Source organism: Lepidochelys olivacea (assembly GCF_965140295.1).
Source record: "Lepidochelys olivacea isolate rLepOli2 genome assembly, chromosome: 4".
Classification (NCBI taxonomy): domain Eukaryota; kingdom Metazoa; phylum Chordata; order Testudines; family Cheloniidae; genus Lepidochelys; species Lepidochelys olivacea.
Window position 1 is genome coordinate 73,325,086 of NC_140414.1, and position 21,243 is coordinate 73,346,328.

General features: G+C 45.3%; 1 protein-coding gene across 1 annotated transcript in view; it reads right to left on the minus strand.

The window, feature by feature from the left end:
• TMEM192 (transmembrane protein 192) overlaps positions 1-18,471 on the minus strand; it is a 39,031-nt gene extending 20,560 nt beyond the window's left edge. Inside the window, exons 1-2 of the mRNA XM_084626293.1 lie at positions 18,294-18,471; positions 1,670-1,816 (exon numbers count right to left, since the gene is read on the minus strand). Of these exons, the coding sequence (XP_084482419.1) occupies positions 1,670-1,816; positions 18,294-18,341 (195 nt within the window). The 5' untranslated portion in view covers positions 18,342-18,471. The remainder of the gene's footprint in view (positions 1-1,669; positions 1,817-18,293) is intronic.
• Between the last annotated feature and the right edge of the window lie 2,772 nt (positions 18,472-21,243).

Consider the following 21,243-nt stretch of genomic DNA (forward strand, 5'->3'; position numbering starts at 1 on the left):
AGAGGGAAGGTTAGCCTAATGTTTATGGTGATGAGGATCTGGGTTTGATTCCCTGCTGTGCCACAAACTTCCTGTGTGACATTTAGAAAGTCACTTTGTGGCTCAGTTCCCCATCTGTGAGAAGGGGAGAATAGCACTTCCCTATTTCACAGGAATGCTGCAAGGACAAATGCATTAAAAATTGTCAAGTGCTTGGATAATATGGTAATGGAGTAAAATAGATCAATATTCCAGAAAGTCATCCGATCAATTTGACATACCCCAAAACTGAGTAAGGGAAAGTTAAGATGAAAATGGAGCTGGAGTCTCTGGAAAACAAAAAGAAGGTTGCAAAGAGAGTAAGTCTGAGGTTTTCAGCATGCACATTTGTGAACACTGATTTCAAGAGGACTTTGACAGGAGGGAATGCATTCTGGACATCTGGTTTTGAGTAGCAGGACTCCCTCAGACCACCAGTTGATTGAGTGTTCCTTCCTTTTCCCCTCCCTACACGCCCCCGGCCTTTTCTGCACCCCAAACTGCTCTTTAGCAGCTTAAGAGCTACATGTACAAGTTACTGGGGAATGAATGTTCCCTATTCCCTCCTGCCCTGAAGATATGATCTTTAAGACACTCATTTGCTTGCCACCATTTTCCCCAAAACCCTTGCCATCCATGGTAGGCTCCTGCCATTCTCCCCACAGCTTGAGAAGACCTCTGTCCCAAGTGATGACTATCTGGGCGGTGTGAGAAAGGGATGGTGAGAAAAATTCAGATGGAGCTGTGCTTGAGAACACTAGCTAAAGCTTGACAGACAGAAGCCATATTTTAAATGTTTCTAATTACCAACATGCAGTGAGTTTAGGGTTTGTCTACATACAGAAGTTACACCAACTACATTGATTTCTAAATTGATATTATGCACTCTTACATTGGTTTAAGAGTCTCCACACAAGGGGGTTGCTCAAATCTAGTGAAGTCCATTTTAGGAAACTGGTTTAGTTGATACAGTTTGTATGTAGACTGAGCCTTTAAAACAAAAAAAGGAAGGAGCGCTACAGATGTGACATTAATGCACTGTCCACATTAGAGCTACCCAAATTCTGTTAAACATACTGATGCAGTTACATCAGTCCAAGTTTCCTTACATAGGAGGCCTAAGACTTTTTTCCTAACCTGAGCAGATGGAAGGTGGGCTAGGACAACTCAGGAATCTTTACCAGGCACCAGCTGAGTACAGACAAGGCTAAATTTACTAGAAGTAGTGAAGAAGCAAGTCAAAAATGTAGATTGGATTAGTGTTTAATATGAATTACTAAATCTTTTAAATCAACTCTACACAAGTTTAAGTACAGGAACGTTTTCTTGGTCCTGAGGCAACATCCTAATTTAAATGTCATTTTGTAGCACTGACATTATCCAATTCACTAAAACCAAGTGACTTCTTATTGGACTAGATTAAAGATTACCTGCCATATCCATGTGAGTGGAAAGTTTGCAGTGTTGGGATGGAATGTTTAAGATACAAGGCAAGAGGAGTATGCAACACAAGTTATTTCTCGCTGTCCCCACAATCCCGGCTTTAGATCCAATACATCACAGCTGGAGAACCAGAATTTCCCATTATTTGCTCATAGCCAAGCTAATAAATTAAAAAAAAAAAAAAATGATGATTCTTCCCAAAACTTACATGTATAAGCAACAGAAAGTTGGCAATCAAGACTGTAGGAATAGCATGGAATCTCGGTCTCAGTTGGGAATGTAATGCATGAGGTGGAAGAAGTGGTGCATCAAGTAGAGGATCATCTTCTGTGCTCTGCGTTATCTCCAAGGAACCCTGAAATTTAATCATGAGTTTCAGATTAATTTTCCCACATTACTCTTACAATGGGTGTTTCCAAGGCAGGCCATCTTCTCGTACCACAAAATTTCAAGCAGCTATTACTTAATTCAGTGTTCTCCCAGAAAGTTATTTAACAAATTAATCATTAAGGTCATTAAGAACAGAGATCATACCATTTGGCCATTTCTAGAATGGCTGTACTCCTATTGATAGGCTTTAGTCTTCAAAATACTTTTCAAACATTTGAGTATCACTGAGATTTCTGACACCTCCACATTTAAAGGAAGTGGAACACCTCTTCAACCACACTGAAATCTCAACCATGAAAAAGAACTACAAACACAAGAGGTAACGCTACTGCTTTCAGCTCAGGGAATAGTGAAAAGCGAAGTAGCCTGCTGCCATATACTAAGCATGTCTACTTTGGATGAGGTTAGAATTTGTATTTTAGCATGATTATCCTATGACAAGTTAATAGAATGTCATGCCTTGTCCACGCTAGAAGTCTGTTATGTTAAATATTATCTATTCCCTCTAGATTAGAACTGTAAAACATTGTGGCCACATGTAATACTTCAGATGTGGCATGCTTGAAAAGGTCACAGATCTGGTCCCTATGACTGTTATCAACCAGACAGCTGTGAGGGGAATCCCACTTCTCGATCCCTGCATCTTTTAAGCTTCCCTAGATTTCAGTGGGCTGCAGCACTGCTTCCTCCCCAGCTCTCTCTGGCACATTTCCTAGACACCACTCTCAATCTGTTACCCTTGATGGAAGTGAGGCCCTAAGCACTGGCCCCCAGGTCCAGCGCTGAACCCCCTCAAGGTACCTCAGTAACTTAAATAACCATTATCCCAGACTCCTATCGAAGGTGAGAGCCTTCTAAGTTACAGTTTAAGTTTCTCAGGAGGAAACACAGTAGATGTAGCATATACAGACTTGAACACAGCATTGCTCTTTAACAGCATGAGAAAGATACAGGTCTCTACAAAATAAACCCTACATACATTTCCTCTGACTAGCTCATCCTTCCCTTTGGGAGACGGTTCAGGCAGGGTCCCCCTCTCCCTGCCGCTGTTTCCCTCGTCTCAAACTGGTAAAAAATGGCTTTTGACTAAATAGAGTAGCTTCTGCCCCTTACAAACAAGTCCCTGGTCAGCCTCCACAGGTGATCCCAGACAGACCAGGTGACCCTACTGCTTACCAGGTGACTGTTGCTAAGCAAGTTGGCTCTGAACCAGGAGAACTGGTTTATTGGGGGAGAGAAATTTTGGCCAACAAATTATATTTCAGTGGCAATACATTTAAATCAACTCCTCTCTCGTTATCCCTTTTCCACTAGCCTTTGGAAATCTAGTTCAACAGGACAAAAGTAAAGAAACCAATAGTGATGCTGCCAGACCAGACATCAGCTCATGCCAAGGCCCCTAGGCTTCAAATGAACACTGACAAATGCCTAGCTGGAGGCCTGTCTGGCTCCCCTGTGTGTTAGTATTGGTAAGATAGATATTAGAGTTAAGAATGTGTTTAGTCTTTATCAGGGTGACCAGATGTCCCATTTTTAAAGGGGGGGAGTCCTGTATTAAAGCCCTCCTGCAGGGGTTCTGACTTTCTTAAACTGGCAAATTGTCCTGTATTTTCTGTCCGTCCCCCCCATCAGTACCAGCAAGTCCTACTGCAGGCCAGATCCTTGCTCACCAGCTGCTCACCCACCAGCAGTGAGTGAGTGGGTGGCAGACGATGGCGGGGTGCAAGGTTGGTGATGGGGTAAAGATGCAGCAGATGGGGTTGGCTGCTCCCCCCCCCGCTAGTCCAATCAGTGCAGCTCCCACTGTATGCCAGCTCTCATCCAGCAGGGCCCTGCTCCCCATCCTGTTTTTGGCCAGCACTGGCTGCACACTGAGCCACAATAGCTACTGAGTGCCAGCAGGCACCAGGCAGTGGCCTGTTACATGTCACCTATACTCGACCCACTGGTTCTTTATGTGCCCCCCCTCCTGCTATCCTCTCTCTCTCTGCTTTGCCCCTTCACCCCTCCTCCCGAACGCTGCTGCTCCTCCATATCACCCCCAGCAGTGCACGTCTCATTCCCAGTGCCGTGCAGAGAACCACCCCTGCTCGGAGTGCTTGGCTCACCAGCAGGCTCCTTCCTTCCCCCTCTGCATCTGGCTGGGCTGGCCCCCAGGGAAAGCCCAAGACCCTCTGGCCCAGGGGACTGGCCAGGAGGAGCAGAGCCCCACGTGTGTCAAAGCCTCACACAGTGCTGGCATGGGGTAGGCTCTCTGCCCATCAGCTAAACTCTGGAGTGTGTATGTGTCAAGGGGGGCGGGGGGGAGGGGCGCTGTTGGGGCAAAGTAATTTCCAGCCTGTTCCTGCCCTGAACCTGCAGGCTCCACAGCAGCCAGCCCCGGGGCAGGGGCTTAGCACCCTCTTCACCCACTCCCCCCTGGGAGCATGGGGCTGCTCCCCCTCTACTGAGCTACCTCTCTGGCCTGGTTCACTGAAGCCCCTGCAATCATAGGCGCCAACTTCTCCTGGCGCTGGTGGATGCTGGCACCTACCCGCCCCCAACTCCACCTCTTCCAGCCCTGTCCTGCCCCGAAGTCCCAACCCCAACTCTGCCCCCTTCCTGCCCCATTGGACTCCTTCCCCAAATCCCCGCCCCTTCCCCACCTCTCCCCTGAGCCCACTGCATTTCCGCTCCTCCCCCCACCTACCTCAGCTTGTTACACTGCAAAACAGCTGTTTTGTGGCAGCAAACCTGGGAGGAGAAGCAGGGACATGGCGCGCTCAGGGGAGGAGGAGGAGAGCTGGCGCAGGGAGCTTGGCTATCAGTGGGTGCAGCGGCTTGTCTCTTCCTGCCTGCACAGCTGGAGGGGTGGCAGGGGAGGAGAAGAGAAGAGAAGAGCTCTGCAAAGACACAGGCCAGGTCATCCCTTGCCCCTCTGCAGCTGGAAGCAGGGGTACCTTCCCTCCTGCAATGTTGAAAGGCTGCTGCTGCTGGCCACATTCTGGTGTAAACCCTGTCAGAAATTGGGGTGGGGGGAGCAGGCATACCTGCATACCCCCACATGCGTTGCCTCAGGAAGGCACGGCATCCAGGGGGCCCAGGCATGGAGGGTGGAGTGCTTGGCAGGGAGGGTCAGTCACCTCCCCCTGTGTAAGCGAGGTAGGTAGGTAGGTAGGGAGAGAGAGAGAGAGAGTCCCCGTCCATGTCCTCCCCCTGTGAGCCTAAAGCCTTAAAGATAAGAAGGTAAATAAAAAGAAATACTGTGTAGTTGGATCCTTTTTAACTGGGGCTCAGTCACCTTGATGTTAATTTGAAAGTTTGTACTGCATAGTTCTGATTGATTGCCACTGAAGTTGCCCAAATACAAGTAATTTTACTAGGTGCCATGTATTCAGCATAGGGAAATATGGTTGCCCTAGTTTTTAGGGAATGCTTGTAGGATGCTGCATGTATTAAGCTTGCTTATAAACCTCTGTACCAAATATTTACCTTTATAACATATAAGTGTTTGCTCTAAAACTATACATTCACAGTGAGGAAAGAACTATCAAGTGGGAAATACTAGTTTACCACAAGAGGTGTCATCTCCTGCCCAACAAAAGAAAGCCTGTAAACATCAGACAAGCCATTGTGGCACATCAATGGACAAAAGACATCATTGATTTCTCCCTCAATACCAATAAAGACGAGATAAACATTCATCCCATCATCTTGAGCTCTGCGGGAAGGGAATAAAAATCCCTGTCCTGCTTGGAATTCAGGGCATGGACAAGATTTCTAAGCATAAACAAGGGATCCCCAGTTGTTTAGCTAGGGTTAGACCTGAAGGACATACAGCAGCTTCTATTACTTTTTGAAACCTAAGACCAACTCATCTGTATGTGCATGTATGTTCACCTGCTTTAAACCTTATAAATAACTCATTTCTTTTTCCCAGTTAAAAGATCTTTAATTATAGGATTGGCTACAAGCATTGTCTTTGGTGAGAGATAAAAGGTGCACTTGACCTGGGGTAAGCGAATAGTCCTTTGGGACTAGGAGTAACCTGAATATTGTTGTGATTTAGGGACCATCTATCAAAGACAGGCTTCTCTGGGTGGCAAAATAGATCAGAATACCCAAAGGGATTGTCTGTGATTCCATGTTAAGGCTGTTATAATGCTTTCAGAAGTCACACTTGATACATGATTAGTGAAATCTCAGCTTGGTGTCTGTGCCTTTCTTCTTAGCAGTATACCATGAGGTTGGTACTCACACTCATGAGCCACTCCAGACTGCTTGAGACCCATATCCAAAATGGAGTCTAGTATGGCCAAAATCTGAGTTCAAAACAGTTCAAAATCTCATGCAGAATTCCTACATTTTACAGGTAGATTCCCCAAAATCTCACCATCTCCAGTATACTATGCTTCAATAGGGCCAATAGTGCCAACAGTCTGAACCATTTCAATAGGGCCAACAGTCTGAACCATTTCAGCCACAACTATTCTAGTTCCAGTGTGGACACAGATTAGCTGGAACTATTCAGCTTGTCTCCCCCCTCCCCCCCGTCACTTCAGGGCACCAGCACCCCTTCAGAGTTCCATACTAGTTCCACCCTGTGCATTTTAGGGATGTGGAGCAAACAAGATTCAGCACAGTTAATATGGATGTGCTGAATCAGTTTTCAGATTACCATTACACAAAACAGGAAGTCAATCAGATTTGCCACTGTCAGAGACAAGATACTGGGCTAGCTGGACCCATTGGTCTGACCCAGTATGGCCATTCTTGTGTTCTACAAGTTTTAAAATGCTGTTTGTGCGTGTTTCATTGGATTCTGATCGCCATTTAAATGTAGCTTGACAAATTCAAAGTAAAAAAAAAAAAAAAAAAAATCTAGTAAATAAGGAATGTCATTTACCATTTAACATTAAAAAGTAAAAAAGTAGTCTAAGTGTGTTACACTATATATAAATGCACCGTAAGTTAAACAGTTATATAGCTTATCCTTCTACTTAGCAAGAAGTATCAAATTTAGAGTAAAGGCTACTCTTAGTTGCAAGTTGATGAGTTTTAATGATTATACCAAACGAGAATTAATCTGTTTAGGCTCTAATAAATTTGTTAGTCTCCAAGGTGCCACAAGTACTCCTGTTCTTTTTGCAGATACAAACTAACTCAGAGTAGCAGCTGTAACAAGATTTAAGTCACTTATTTAAATCAATGTTCCCTGCTTTACAGATTGTAAACTGATTAAAAATCAGCAATTGAAATGTAACATTGAACAATTATAAATTCAGATTAGATGTATGGAGCCTCAACCAGATTGAAGATACATTACCTGTTTTTTTAAATCTAAGTCAGTGAGATCAATCCCTCCAGCCACTTTACAACTCAAAGCGATGGCAAGCAACAGTGATATAGACAGCCACATCAGGGAAAATAAGCAGATTTCTCTCTCAAATTTAGTTCTTCTTCCACTTGAAGAAGCTGGATACACCATAATATTTCATATTCAAGAGATTCTTTGCAGCTATAAAGAACTAGCAATGTATTTTAAGGAGAAACTGTAAAGATTCTTCATAGAAACCAACATGGTTAGGAACATGCCTTTTTAGTACTTTGAGTATCTGTGGCTTTTTTTTTTTTTTTTGGTTAAGATGACAGTTTTCCAGCTTTTTTTTACCTTTGAAGAACCAGGAAGTCTGGTCTTCTAGGGATAAGGTCACCTGTAAAGAGACTCAAGGTCTTGTCTATATTAGTTTTACTGCTTCACTTTGTTGTAAGCCATGCTAAATGCAAAAGAATAAAAGCAGAGATTCTAGGCTGCACCTGCAGGTTCACAGAAAGGAGGAGTCTTAGGGAAGGAGGGTGCAGAGATGCAAGCCCCTTTCCAATTCTAGGATGCTCCTAACACAAAGAATCTTGACTGCCCTACTGGATAGCAGTCCCAGGCTGCCTGGGGGCTGCTCTACAGGCCATAGCAACAGAGAAACCCTATTACCTAGGCTTGGCAGAATTTGTTTTTGTAAATCTGATGGTTAATATCAGTTATTTTTAGCCTTCCCCCACCCCTGATTTGTATCTATTTTAATACCTTTTTGCAGCAGCGCTATGCTCTACACACAGCTGGAGACACTAGATCCCCGCAGGCACAAGAAATGCTGCAGTCTTGACAGGACAGAGCAGATCCCTAGCCAGAGCCATGAGGATGACAGACTCCTACCTGTGACGGAGACGACCCCACTGCTGAAAAGCTCCTGCCCAGGAATGGCCCCTGCTCACCCAGCCAGCAGGTGGAGCTGTGATAACAGGCCTGCAGAGGGTTCCCTGGGTGGCTAGTAACACCAGATACAAGGTGTGGGGGAGGCAGTGCTTGGTCAGCTGTTACCAAGGCACCCCCTTTCTCCCCCTCCCCTCAGTTTCAGCATGCCAGGTGAAATTAACCTGTGATGACTATTTAAAATTGAATCTGGCCAAGCCTCCAGTAACAGAAAACTTCCCTCCTGACCCCTGCTCCAGGGTTGCAAGGGGAATTCTGCCCCAACGAGCAAAAGGGTTTTATGGCTCATGTATGTTGCTGTTAGAGCCTACAGCTGGGTTCCAATTCCACACAAAATTGGGTCATTAAAAAGGAGGTAAAGGTGTTGGGGCTGGTTGGGCTCCAGGTCCCCGCTATAGGCACTGCAGCCTGGTGCACAGGTTTGCATCACTGCTCAAGTATGGGCCAGCTGCCTCTCCATCATGAGGATGGAGGGGCCAACCTTGCATAAGTAGCATTGTTATCCAGTGCACCCAGTTGTAACACCACTCTCACAAATTGGGCCTGGCCAGCCCCCTGTTGTCATGATGGGGCAGTTGGGCCAAACATGAGTTGTGCTGCAACTCAAGAGGTCCCAGAGCCCACAGTGGGAAGCCCCAGGACAGGAGCCAAGGGGGAAGTGGTAGATCTGTTTGCATTACATGTGGCAGCTTTGGATGGTGGGGTGTGGGTCAGGATTTTGGGGGCCCTGGCTACTCCCCCTAACCTGCCCCTTCTTTCCACAGGTATGGGGAAGAGTAGTCTCCTGCTTTCATTTGCAGGTAACATTTCTGGTAATAACTGTCCCCCTGATGTACCAACACCACAACCCCACACTTAGCCATGCAACACCCCCATCTTCCATATAACTTGCCCTACCCCCCACTCCAGCTTGGCGACTCCCAGCCTCTAGATCTTCCCCCACTGCACCCCAGCCCCTTCTGTCCCAACCCTTACTTTCTCCCCCAAAATACACAGCTCCCTGCATCCCATGGGGGAGGTCTCAACTCACCACCCAGACCCACTTGTTAGTGGAGGGGGTTCCCCCATCTGTTAACATCTGGCTGGAATCTTAGCTCTGCACCCCCTCCCACCCCAGTTCTCCTGTCGGAGGGCTCTGGGTAGCCACCAAGGTTTTCAAAATGGGTCCTGAGCCCAAAAAGGCCTACTGCAGGAGAATCCTTCTCTTGGGCCTTGTCTTCAGAAGGTACCGATGCATTTAAGTATGTGCAAGTCAACATATACCAAGAGAAAAATCATAGGCCAGGTCTATACTGGAAAACCCTATTCATGTAGAAGCAGTTTATACTGGCAAAAGTCTTTTGCCAATATACCTTATACCAGTAGCCCAAGCAAAGTTAGATGTAGCTATACTACCAGCAAAAGCACTTTTCCGCTACAGCTACATTTACATTAGGGCTTGTGCAGATATGGAAGCGTCAGACCCCACTAACCAACATTATTACACTAGGGCTTCCGCCGGTACGGACATGGCCGTAGTGTCTGTAGATGCTACGATTGATTCGGTTCTCTCCTTGCCAGGGAAAGTTTCCTACTCCACTTGCCACCCCCCAATTTCTGCTCAATACTGCTTTTAGAATTTCAAATACAAATGTTTTCAATTAAGTACTTCTATGCATGGGCTAGCTAGCAGTTAGAGGTTCTCATGTAGTGCTTTTAAGTTTAACCCCTTGAGATAGGGTAGATAAAAAGCCATTTCTAAAAATTTAGATTATAGCTTTATTTTAAATACTAAAGCTTAGTTTTGAAATTATGACAACCTATAGTAAGCTGTTCACTATAAGATGTTAGAATGGTTTAAATTAAAATGTTTGCTGCCAAGTTTTCAAGAAAGCCAAAACTGAACTAGTGGAAGTTACTAGCCATGCACTTGCAGCCATGTATTTTTTCACTTTTAGAGAAAATTTAATAGCCCCTTTCCTCCTAATCTTGATTAGGAGGAGTTACCCAAGACATTAAAAAAGTTGAATTTACTCAATTAATTGTACTCCAGACTACCTGAAATTAATCTTCTTATGCTGCACACACATTTAGGAGAATTTACAGAATATTTGTTTTCAGGAACCTATACAACCCATTGAGGTTTGTCCATTAATCAGGTTTGAGATATTAGGAGTCAGACTAACTTTGAGTTTTACAACAATTTGGGGCTTGTTTACCCAGAGTTGCACTATTTCCAGTTTTATTTCTATACAAAAACTAGTACAAGAGGCAGTGTGCACGCTTATTTTGATTTATACCAGGTTTGTTTCATCTTGACCCTGTTACAAACATGTTTAATCCAACCTAAAATAAGCCATTTAAATTGAAGTTAAGAGTGCTCATGCACCAGTTTGGTTAAACCACTGGTGTTGCCTATAGAAGGGTTCCTAACACATTGGATACAAAGAATTAGATTATCAGTAAACATAGATGTTGGTAGATGTATACACAAAAGATGTTGGTAGATGTTTCATTGTACACACAAAAGCCAAGAAAGTGTTTCCATTGATAATTAAAATTTACAGATAAGCAACATTTTTATTTTTGCCTGAGGACAGTTTGATTTAAAGATATTTACTTTGTATATTTTGACATGTTAATTTAACCATTACAAAGGTTTAATTTTTCAACTCTCAACATCTGTTAAATAATTGTCTGAACCCCATAATTCCCAAGATTTCATGCAACTGAATAAATTGAGAAAAATAAAAAAAAGTGCTTATATTTTTAAACATTAAACACAAATAAACCCAGTTCTGCCAGGCCTACTAGTAAGTAAATTCACAGGTAGAAGATAACCGTTCCTTAAATTTGGTTATAGTTGTGAGGGGTTTGACCCCTTTCCGGGATGCCACCTGATGTACTGGGATTTCACTGAGCCTCTCCTGCACAACCAGCCTGGGTTCCCTCTCCCTGCTTTGCTGAATTAGGCTGTCCAGCCTCTTGCAGCACACACACAGGTAGGGCTACACCCCACTGCAGACACAGACTGAAGTCATCTCTGTGTAAGAGGACTCCCTCCTGCACCCCCCAGCACTCACATGCACACCCCTTTTGGGAGATAAACCCAAAATATTACTGTCTTGTGCTGTATAGGAAAAACCTGCACAGCACAAGCTCATAAAAGAAATCTGTCCTCTTCCTCAATGTGGAGAGAGATGTGTACAACTTCTTGCCCTGTCAGTTAGAAATTACATAAACTGGGTTATATTATAAACAAGAAACAAGTTTATTAACTACAAAAGGTAGATTAAGTAGTTAAAAAGACCACAAACAGAACAAAGCAGATTAGTAAGCAAATAAAACCAAACATGCAAACTAAGCTTGTTTCCCTAAAGAAATTGGTTACAAATAGTAATTTGTCATCCTAGATATTGTTGCAGGCAGATTAAAGAAAGTCTTGAAAAGGCAGCTGCACTGGTCTCCAGCTGGAGACCTCAGGTATTATTATTCACAAGCTAGACACCCTTCCATCTTGGGCTCAACCCTTCTCCCTCCAGTTCAGTTCTTGCTTCCAGGTGTTTTTCAGCATCTCTTTGGGTGGGAAGACAGAGGAGATAACCTGGATGATGTCACTCCCCTGCATTATATAGCTCGTGTATGGCAGGAACCCTTTGTCTCCCAGTGGAAGAACATGGCACTCCGAGGGGTGGGTCCAGTACCAGGTGATTCAGACCCATGTCTCTGTAGGGCTGTGGCAGCCATTACTCGTAGGTTTCAGAGTGGTAGCTGTGTTAATCTGTACCAGCAAAAAGAACAAGATGCCACAAGTATTCCTTATTCTTATTATTCGTAGACTGTCTGGAGTGTCCAAAGGAAGACTAGGTAAACTCTTTTACAGTCCATTGTCTCTGCTAATGGCCTATTAGCCCTGTCTGGCTTTTCCATTGTTGTACCTGAAGGGCTGGTGGGGGGAGGGGGGATACTCAAACTAACATTTGAAATACAGATACAATCATTAATATTCCTATCTTCAGATACAGAAATGATACAGGCATACAAATTTGATAATCACATTCAGTAAATCATAACCTTTCCAACGAAATCTCACGAGCCATCTTGTGTACCTCAGTCATGTCACATTCATATTATAAGCATATTTTCATAAAGAATATGAAGTGAAATATCACATTAGTCCTATGATTATATACAACTCTAGCATCTAGACTATTTCAAGGGCTAATCCTACCTTGCTGGCTACCCACTCCTACTGCCACCTGGCCCCCTCAGCCTCCTTTCAACAGCAGCCCACACAGGAATGGGAATTAGAAGTGCCAGTTGATGAAGACTAAGAAGGTAAAAAGAGAAGAAATTTCTACCACAACCCTACATCAGTTGTGTCTGTTTAAGAGCCATTATGCAGGTCTTCTGGACCATAAACACAACACTGCCAGAACTTCAGGATCTACAGAACTAGGACACCAGCACCATTAAAAGAATCTAGAATCCTATTACGTTACTCCTTCCAAAATTCTTCCCCTCCCCACCAGTAGATTCTGATGTTATTCCCCTTAGAACACCACAGTAGGATAAATCTTAAAGCTAGGCATCTGTAGCCAATTGCTCAATCAGCAACATCCTTAAATAGATAAGAAGAAAGTGACCACCTGGGTCTTACTACTGACTGTAAGGTCAGCAGTCAACAAAACCAGCACAACCAAGGCTATGATTTTGGATGAAGCACCTGGACTCTCTCACAATACTGAGACATGTCTCCAACCCTACAGCTAGTCCCCCCAGCACACTTCTGAATGCATCACAAAAAAATATGGAGAAGAAGTCCTCGTCCACTTCCCCATTTCTCCTACAGAAGACATTTGAGTGCATGCATATGCTATGCAATAATGGATAACAGGAAACTAGCCCTTTTAGGGGTGGACAGGCTTCAGATGGAAGCCATATCACCTTCCAGGAAGGACTAGGAGCTGCAGCCCAACATGGTACCAGAATACCACAGATTTCTTGGGCCCAGTAACCTCATCCATCACACACAGTTTTAATGGTTCAATAGTTGATCTCCTGGCCTACATGGAAGCCGTAAGATTCTCCCAGGCAGCCTCAGGAGCTACACATGCAGCCACACATATACTGGCTTTTATCTTCATCCTAAAAATATTGGTGAGGTCACTGACATACCACTCTCCTGATCTGATCATCTCATCCAGACCGTGTTGAAATCCTTCCTACCAGGACAGTAAGCAAGGAAAGCTGGTCTGTCCCTAAAGACTCCAGAACTCCCTAGGTTTTCAACTCATCTAAATATAAGGCAGAGGTTCGATAAGCTAATCCAGATACCTTCACCCCAAACCCTCCACATCAACCAAGAAAATCACCAAGGTTCACAGATGAACTGTGGGAGATGAAGTGCAGAGGAAGAGGTTTAGAAAGCCATTGGTGCAAAGGAAAGAAAAACCCCACACAAAACTCTGAACTCCTCTGCCAATAGTGCAGACACTTACATGACTGCATCATTGCCTTAAAGGAGGCAAAACTAGTCTCTGCAATCAACATGGCAGAATCACAACAAGCAGAGCTATAATTGCTTGGTCAACTCGCTAAGTCAACCCATACCCATGCATCAGCCACAAAGAAAGAGGTTAACATACCTCATTGATATGGTCAGAAGAGTACATATGGAGTGAACTGGGATAGAAAATGCCATCCTAACCAGATTGTATTATCTGCCCCAGCATTCCTAACTGAGTTTGGCCCCATAACACATGCTGAAGCTAAAGAATCCGGGGCAGAGGGAGGGGGAAGAGAAGGGAAGGGAAGAAATAGAGCCTCAACCTATTGAACTGATTTATGCATTTCCTGGCTGGTGAAAACCAGTGAAGAACAAACAGTCATTGCTCCTTCAGAGAAGCATATCTATCAAACGCAATGAAAAATGATGATTGACCACACTATATTACAAGTTTCAGAGTAGCAGCTGTGTTAGTCTGTTTTTGCAAAAAGAAAAGGAGTACTAGTGGCACCTTAGAGACTAACAAATTTATTTGAGCATAAGTTTTCGTGAGCTACAGCTTACTTCATCGGATGCATTCAGCGGAAAATACAGTGGGGAGATTTATATACATAGAGAACATGAGGGGTCTTCAACCCCTCAGACAGAGGCAAACACCTACAAGATCTCTATCAAGCATTCTTACAACTACAATACCCACCTGCTGAAGTGAAGAAAGAAATTGACAGAGCCAGGAGAGTACCCAGAAGTCACCTACTATAGGACAGGCCTAACAAAGATAATAACAGAACGTCACTAGCCATCACCTTCAGCCCCCAACTAAAACCTCTCCAACGCATCATCAAGGATCTACAACCTATCCTGAAGGACGACCCATCACTCTCACAGATCTTGGGAGACAGGCCAGTCCTTGCTTACAGACAGCCCCCCACCCTGAAGCAAATACTCACCAGCAACCACACAACAGAACCACTAACCCAGGAACCTATCCTTGCAACAAAGCCTGTTGCCAACTGTGTCCACATATCTATTCAGGGGACACCATCATCGGGCCTAATCACATCAGCCACACTATCAGAGGCTCGTTCACCTGCACATCCACCAATGTGATATATGCCATCATGTGCCAGCAATGCCCCTCTGCCATGTACATTGGCCAAACTGGACAGTCTCTACGTAAAAGAATAAATGGACACAAATCAGACGTCAAGAATTATAACATTGAAAAACCAGTTGGAGAACACTTCAATCTCTCTGGTCACTCGATTACAGACCTGAGAGTGGCAATACTTCAACAAAAGAACTTCAAAAACGGACTCCAACGAGAGACTGCTGAATTGGAATTCATTTGCGAACTGGATACAATTAACTTAGGCTTGAATAGAGACTGGGAGTGGATGGGTCATTACACAAAGTAAAAACTATTTCCCCACATTTATCCCCCCACCATTCCTCAGACATTCTTGTCAACTGCTGGAAATGGCCCACCTTGATTATCAATACGAAAGGTCCCTCCCCAGCTGGTAATAGCTCACCTTAAGTGATCACTCTGGTTACAGTGTATATGGTAACACCCATTGTTTCATGTTCTCTATGTATATAAATCTCCCCACTGTATTTTCCGCTGAATGCATCCGATGAAGTGAGCTGTAGCTCACGAAAGCTTATGCTCAAATAAATTTGTTAGTGTCTAAGGTGCCACTAGTACTCCTTTTCTTTTTACTATATTGCAAGACACCAATACTCAACTTTGAAGATCTTTCCAGGTACGATCCTGTCTCCAAGCCTCCCATTCCTGGTCAAAATAAGAGCACTAACACAATGCTCCCATGTTACTATAATACAAATGAAATCAGAAGTGTGAATATTCACCTTCAACTGACTTGAGTACAAGATGTGGGTGTAATTTCTCAAGTTTCATGTGAACAACAAAAATACCTACAAGTATGTATCACTTCCCCATCTTACCAGCACTAACCCGTGACCGGTCTATGTTTTCAGACATTAATCTTTGCTACTGTAGTCAGCATAGTACCTTTAGTTTTTACATGAATGGCTATATCCGATAGCTTCTAAGATACCGGCTTGCATGAGAATTAATTGACTAGTGATTGGTCAGAAGAGGTATCACTACAGTGCAGTTCACTTATTGAGGCCAGGATTACCTTTTAGATCAAAGCAGGGGGGGGCACCTACAGGAGGAGAAAGATGCAGGGAAGTCACATTTGTGGCTTGCTACTGCAGTTATGTTTTCAAGAGTACAAAAGCATCTCTTTATACTAATTCTACTTACTCACACATCATAGATCCCCAGCTTCCAAAACCCTCCAGCCACATTTCCATGCCAGAATCAGAAGTTAACTACATTTGTAGAGACTGTGCATCTGGATAGCCAAATGCACAGATTGTAAAATATTACAGCTAATGTTAAAAAAATTATATAATACATAGGTTAGGAAAAGAGTATCTGTACATCTGGGTATAGTGCGGGCTTTCTCAAACTGGGGGACAGGACCCCTCAGGGGGTCACAAGGTTATTATATGGGGGGGTCGCTAGCTGTCAGCCTGCACCCTAAACCCCATTGTGCACCCAGCATTTATAATGGTTTTAAATATCTTTTTAAAAGTGTTTTTAATTTATAAGGGGGGGGTGTCACACTCAGAGGTTTGCTATGTGAAAGGGGTCACCAGAACAAAAAAAGTTTGAGAACCACTGGTATAGTGCTTATATTATCCACAAATATAAAAGTTAGTTTTTAAAAGTCATATGAAATACAGAGTACATGATCAGCAATAACCCAAATTTAGGTGAATAGATTGAACAATACAGCTTAGATATTAGAATCCAAATACTCAGGTACATCACTCATGAAAAGCTGTACAGGGATTTGGTTGTGGAAAGCAATATATATCAATGAGTGGAGACTGTATTTTCTAAATAGACAACCAATCTAATCCTCAGTTACTGAGAAAAAATCCATGGGGAAAGTATGTTACTTTCCTGACTGCGCTTTTCATCGGCACTTCAGCTCATCCCTCCTGGCATTGCCTATGTGATCTATGTAGATGTCCCTCGACCACCTGATTGTGTCTAACACCATGAGTTGCCGCATCAGCCGAGCTTAGTGCTAACCAATTCTGCATTCTCTCAGCACTCGCTCGTTACTGGGGTCCCATTCACCTAAGGCTCCAAGGCGTGCGTGTCTCTGGACCTGATAACCCTTAGCTCTCAAGCTTTCAGCCAGAGGGGTGTATTTCTCTACCTTTCGAGCTCTGGCATCGTGGAAGGGCAGGGTCCTGTTCTCAAAGGGCATGGTACTACATCAACAGTTTATATATTTTAAGGTCAGAGTCATCTGTGTATTAAATAGAGAACTTAAGTTTCATGGCCAGGCCATTTCCTCCACATTCTTCTTAAGGAAGCAGCATAACCAAGTTTGGTACTATAGATAACCTATAATTTGGGTGGGTGGGGGTTAGGCTACTAGTTAAATTGCTTCTGTGATGTATCTGTGTCTTACTCTCTGTGTGTGTGTATACACACACACACAGTATCTACAAGTGATATTGTTTGAAAATCAATCATACATCAAAATAGCAGTCAGTGTTTTACATGCTTACAAAAAAAGCGAATAGCGTTCCTTATCAGAGCCCAAACAAGACAACAGGAAGAGATTATGCAGGAACATAAATAAAAAGCCTCTGTCCTAAAAGCCTTTTCAGAAGGAGTTTTAAATTGATCAGTTTTGGAGTTTAACATAACTACCACTCCTTCATACAAAAAAACCATCTGATCCACCTACAGTTATCTTTTAGCTGCTCCCAATCCTGTTGGCCCACCCCACCACATGTATTTCAATTCACTATTGGACTTCCCCTCTCCCATCCATCCCCACAGGCCTCTTGAGCCCATAGCTGTTCTGAAAACTGAGAAGCTACACAAAACCACAAACAGACGACTCCCCTGTTGAATAAACTTTGGTAATATTTGTATATATAATAGAGCTGTTTTGTTTTCTAATAAGCAAACAGATTCAGGCTGCCGCCTTTTGTTCTCCATCACATCTGTTTAAAAGACAGGTATAAATTACTTGTACTCTCTTGGACCGCGTTGTAAGGGAGATTTCTCAAGTCATTTAAAAATAACTAATAAATAAAAAAAAGGGGGGGGGGGTGAAGCAAACAAGCAACAGTAAGGTTACCTGCTGGATGCTAGTTTGTTATTATAAGCACTTCTCGCCTGCTTTTAAAAAAAACCTCCAGAGCACTTTTACAAGAGTAGAATCATTAGTCGGTCTGTGCAGCTGGGGAAACTGAGGGACACTCTCTAAATGTCACGTGATGAGAAGCCTGTGCAGGGCTGGCAAGAGAGGACCCCGCTCCGTGACTTCCCGGGCAGAGTCCCGGCCCACGGGCCCACGCCCCTAAGGGGCAGGCGCAGCCAGAAAAATTAAAACGTGGGGCCGCGCTGCGAGCCTCCCTCCTTAGGGCCCAGGGAATCGTAACGAATACCCCCACGCCTGCAGCTGCGGAACGGCTTTCCTAGGGCTCCACAGCACGCCGGAGCGGGCTGCCCCCCGAGCCCGGGGACCCCCCACAGCTCACCGCACAGCCACGCCCCCCCCCCGCCGCTCTGCAACGTGCCGCGACGCCTCCGGGACCCCCGCGTGCGGCGCCCTCGCTGCCGGGCTGCGCCCCGCTGCTCACGTTATCCAGCTGCCGCTGCGGCCCCGCAGCTGCGCCCGCCACCGCCATCTCCGCCTGCTGCCGGGCTGGGCTCCCCCGGCGGCAGCGCCCCCACTGCCGTCCCCAGCCCTATTAATGGGCGACTCCCCTCCCGCAGCGGACACGGCCTCCCCGGCGCGGCCCAGGCCTACGCCCACCCCGCCTGCCGCGACCGGCCTTAAGCCCGCCCCCACGCCAGCCTCGCCCCGCCCGCCGGCGCCCCCTGTCGGTGATTGCTGGGCAGCTGGGCTCGCGCTTGCTGCTCTCCCCAGCGCTGCGCCCGCCTTTTCCGAGCCGGCTCCCGCCTGCTTCAGCCGAGGCAGCAGCAACTCTGCCATCGCCAGCGGACGGGGAGGTCGGGGCCAGGCCGGGTACACGCCCCTGGGCTGCAGTGTCTTGTCTGGCTGGGAAGCTGCGTCAAACACCCGGCAACTGGCTGTGAGCTTTGCCGGTGGTTTGACCCAGCTGATTATTATTATTTATTACAGCGTTAGAATCATAGAATCTCAGGGTTGGAAGGGACCTCAGGAGGTGATCCAGTCCAACCCCCTGCTCAAAGCAGGACCAATCCCCAACTAAATCATCCCAGCCGGGGCTTTGTCAAGCCTGACCTTAAAAACTTCTAAACTTTGTATTGAAAAAGTACTGGGTCACAGCGCAGGCCTTGGTGCTACTTGCTGTATAAACCGGGGAGACGGTCCCTGACCCCCCAAAACCAAAGCAAACTCCAGAGTGCTAAGGTCCCATTAGGGGAAACTGCTCAAGGTTGCTGTGTAGGGCTAGCTTTAGTGTGGGTCCATGGAAATCATGAAAGCAAGGGTGCCAAACCCAAGTGGTGCTCTGCTCTGACAGTGTGTGCCTGGTAGCGGGAGCCAAGCGAGGGTGATCAGACAGCAAATGTGAAAAATCAGGAGAGAGGGTGGGCGGTAATAGGAGCCTATATAAGAAAAAGACCCCAAAATCAGGACTGTCCCTGTAAAATTGGGATATCTGGTCACCCTAAGCCAAGCCCAGCTCTGCCCTTGAGTAGAGAGCTTGTTGCTCAACCCCGACCCCCCTCCTCTGCATACCAGGCTGGGATTAGTGGTGCAGGGGATACTTCTGTGTGTTTTCTCTGTCCCCCTTTACTACAAGATAGAGCACACATTGAATCAGGAGGCTACATCCACCCCAGCTCAGTCACCCACAGGAGGGATGTGGCTTTCTCACTCCTGGCTAGAGGGCAAATACCACTGATCACCATCTGCTATGTGTGGCATGGCTAATGGGTCTGCGATGATGCAGATTCACTCGCCAAATATTCTCTTTTGCGGAAAGGGAAGGGGCTGGGGGAAAGAGGGCTGTCTCAGTGGACTCCTTGACAACCCCAATCATGCAGCTCTTGCATAGGTGATCTGTCACTGGAGGATTCCTCCATCCTTCCTGACCATGACACAATTCCACTGCATGATGCTTGCATGGGTTGATAGGCATGGAAGTGAAAGGTATTGATAATTACAACACAGGCAACTCTAGTGCACGTTTCCCTGCCAACACGCCTGTTCTGGAGCAACCAGAACTACAGGCTTGAGATGTCATTACATTTCCACACCCATTCATTCAGATGAGGCAGCTAATAAGAAGCCCTATAAGGATTCCAACTAGTGCCAATTATTATGGTGTTCTTGGGAATGTGGATACTCCTAAATTGGTTTAAGAGTGCATTATTTCAGTTTAGCTTAAGTCAGTTCATTACTGACTTGTCAGATCAATATGGGGCACTCTGAAACCAATTTAAGAGTTTCCATACAAGGGGATTGTGTCAATTTAATGAAGAACATTTCTAAACTAATTTAGTGAAAATGGTACAACTTTTTTTTGCAGATAAGACCCAAGGCCTCCTAACATTGCTCTGGGAGCAATAAGTGTAAATGTAATTTATATCTACTTTAAGGCCTCTTTTTGCTGCCAGAGCAGTGGCCTTAGTGAAAATGAGAGTCAGATTCAAACATGTGAAGGAGGTATGAAATGTATTTACATTAGTTGGTAGCTGGAACTGTTCTTTTTAATTAATGAAGTCTGGCTTTTTAATATTTCAATCTTGTACTGATAAATTCAGAATAAGCCCAGATCCTCCTTGGTATTTAGGCACCTAAGTCCTATTGAAATCAATGGGAATTAGGCACCTACATACCTTCGAGGATCTGGGCCTGAGAGTCTGCCGATGTAGTGTGTCTAGTGGTTAGACTAGGGAACCCAGAGTCAGGACTCTTAGATAGTACTTCTAGATCTGCCCCTAATATTTTGTGCCACGTTGGCTGTCACTTAAACTCTCTCTGCCTCAGTTTATCCATCCATAAAATGGTGATAATACGTACCTCCTAAAACCATTGTGAGGTTTAATTATACTTGATCATAGCCAAAAGGTGAGAACCAAAGTTTGGCTTAATAAATATTTGTAAAGTGCTTTGCGGATTTACATGTGCAGATAGATAATACTGTATATAAGTACAAAAACTATTATTACATTAAGCAAATGATCTGTCGCCATTTCAGATTCACTTGTTCAGCAGCCAGGGGCGGCGAGTTATATACACTCGTGGTGTCCGGGCTCAGTAATATTCAGGGCCTGGGGGCCCGGCTCCACGAATGTTTGGGGCCGGGTCTCTCCCCTGGCCCCACCTGCCGCCCCCCCACGCCTCCCCCAAGTGTCCCTGGGCCCCCACTTGCTGTCTCCACTCACCTCCCCCGGCCCTGGAGCCTGCAGCTCAAGCTGACTCTGCTCTGCTGACTCCCCACATCAACTGCTGCCGCAGGGTCTTAGTGCTCCCCATTGACAAATGGCAGGGCAGGCTGCCCTGGCCCTGCCCCTGCCCCTCCGCCCTAGCCCTGAGCCTCTCCAATGCCCTAAACCCCTCAATCCCAGCCCCAGACAGAGCCCTCATCCCCCCAC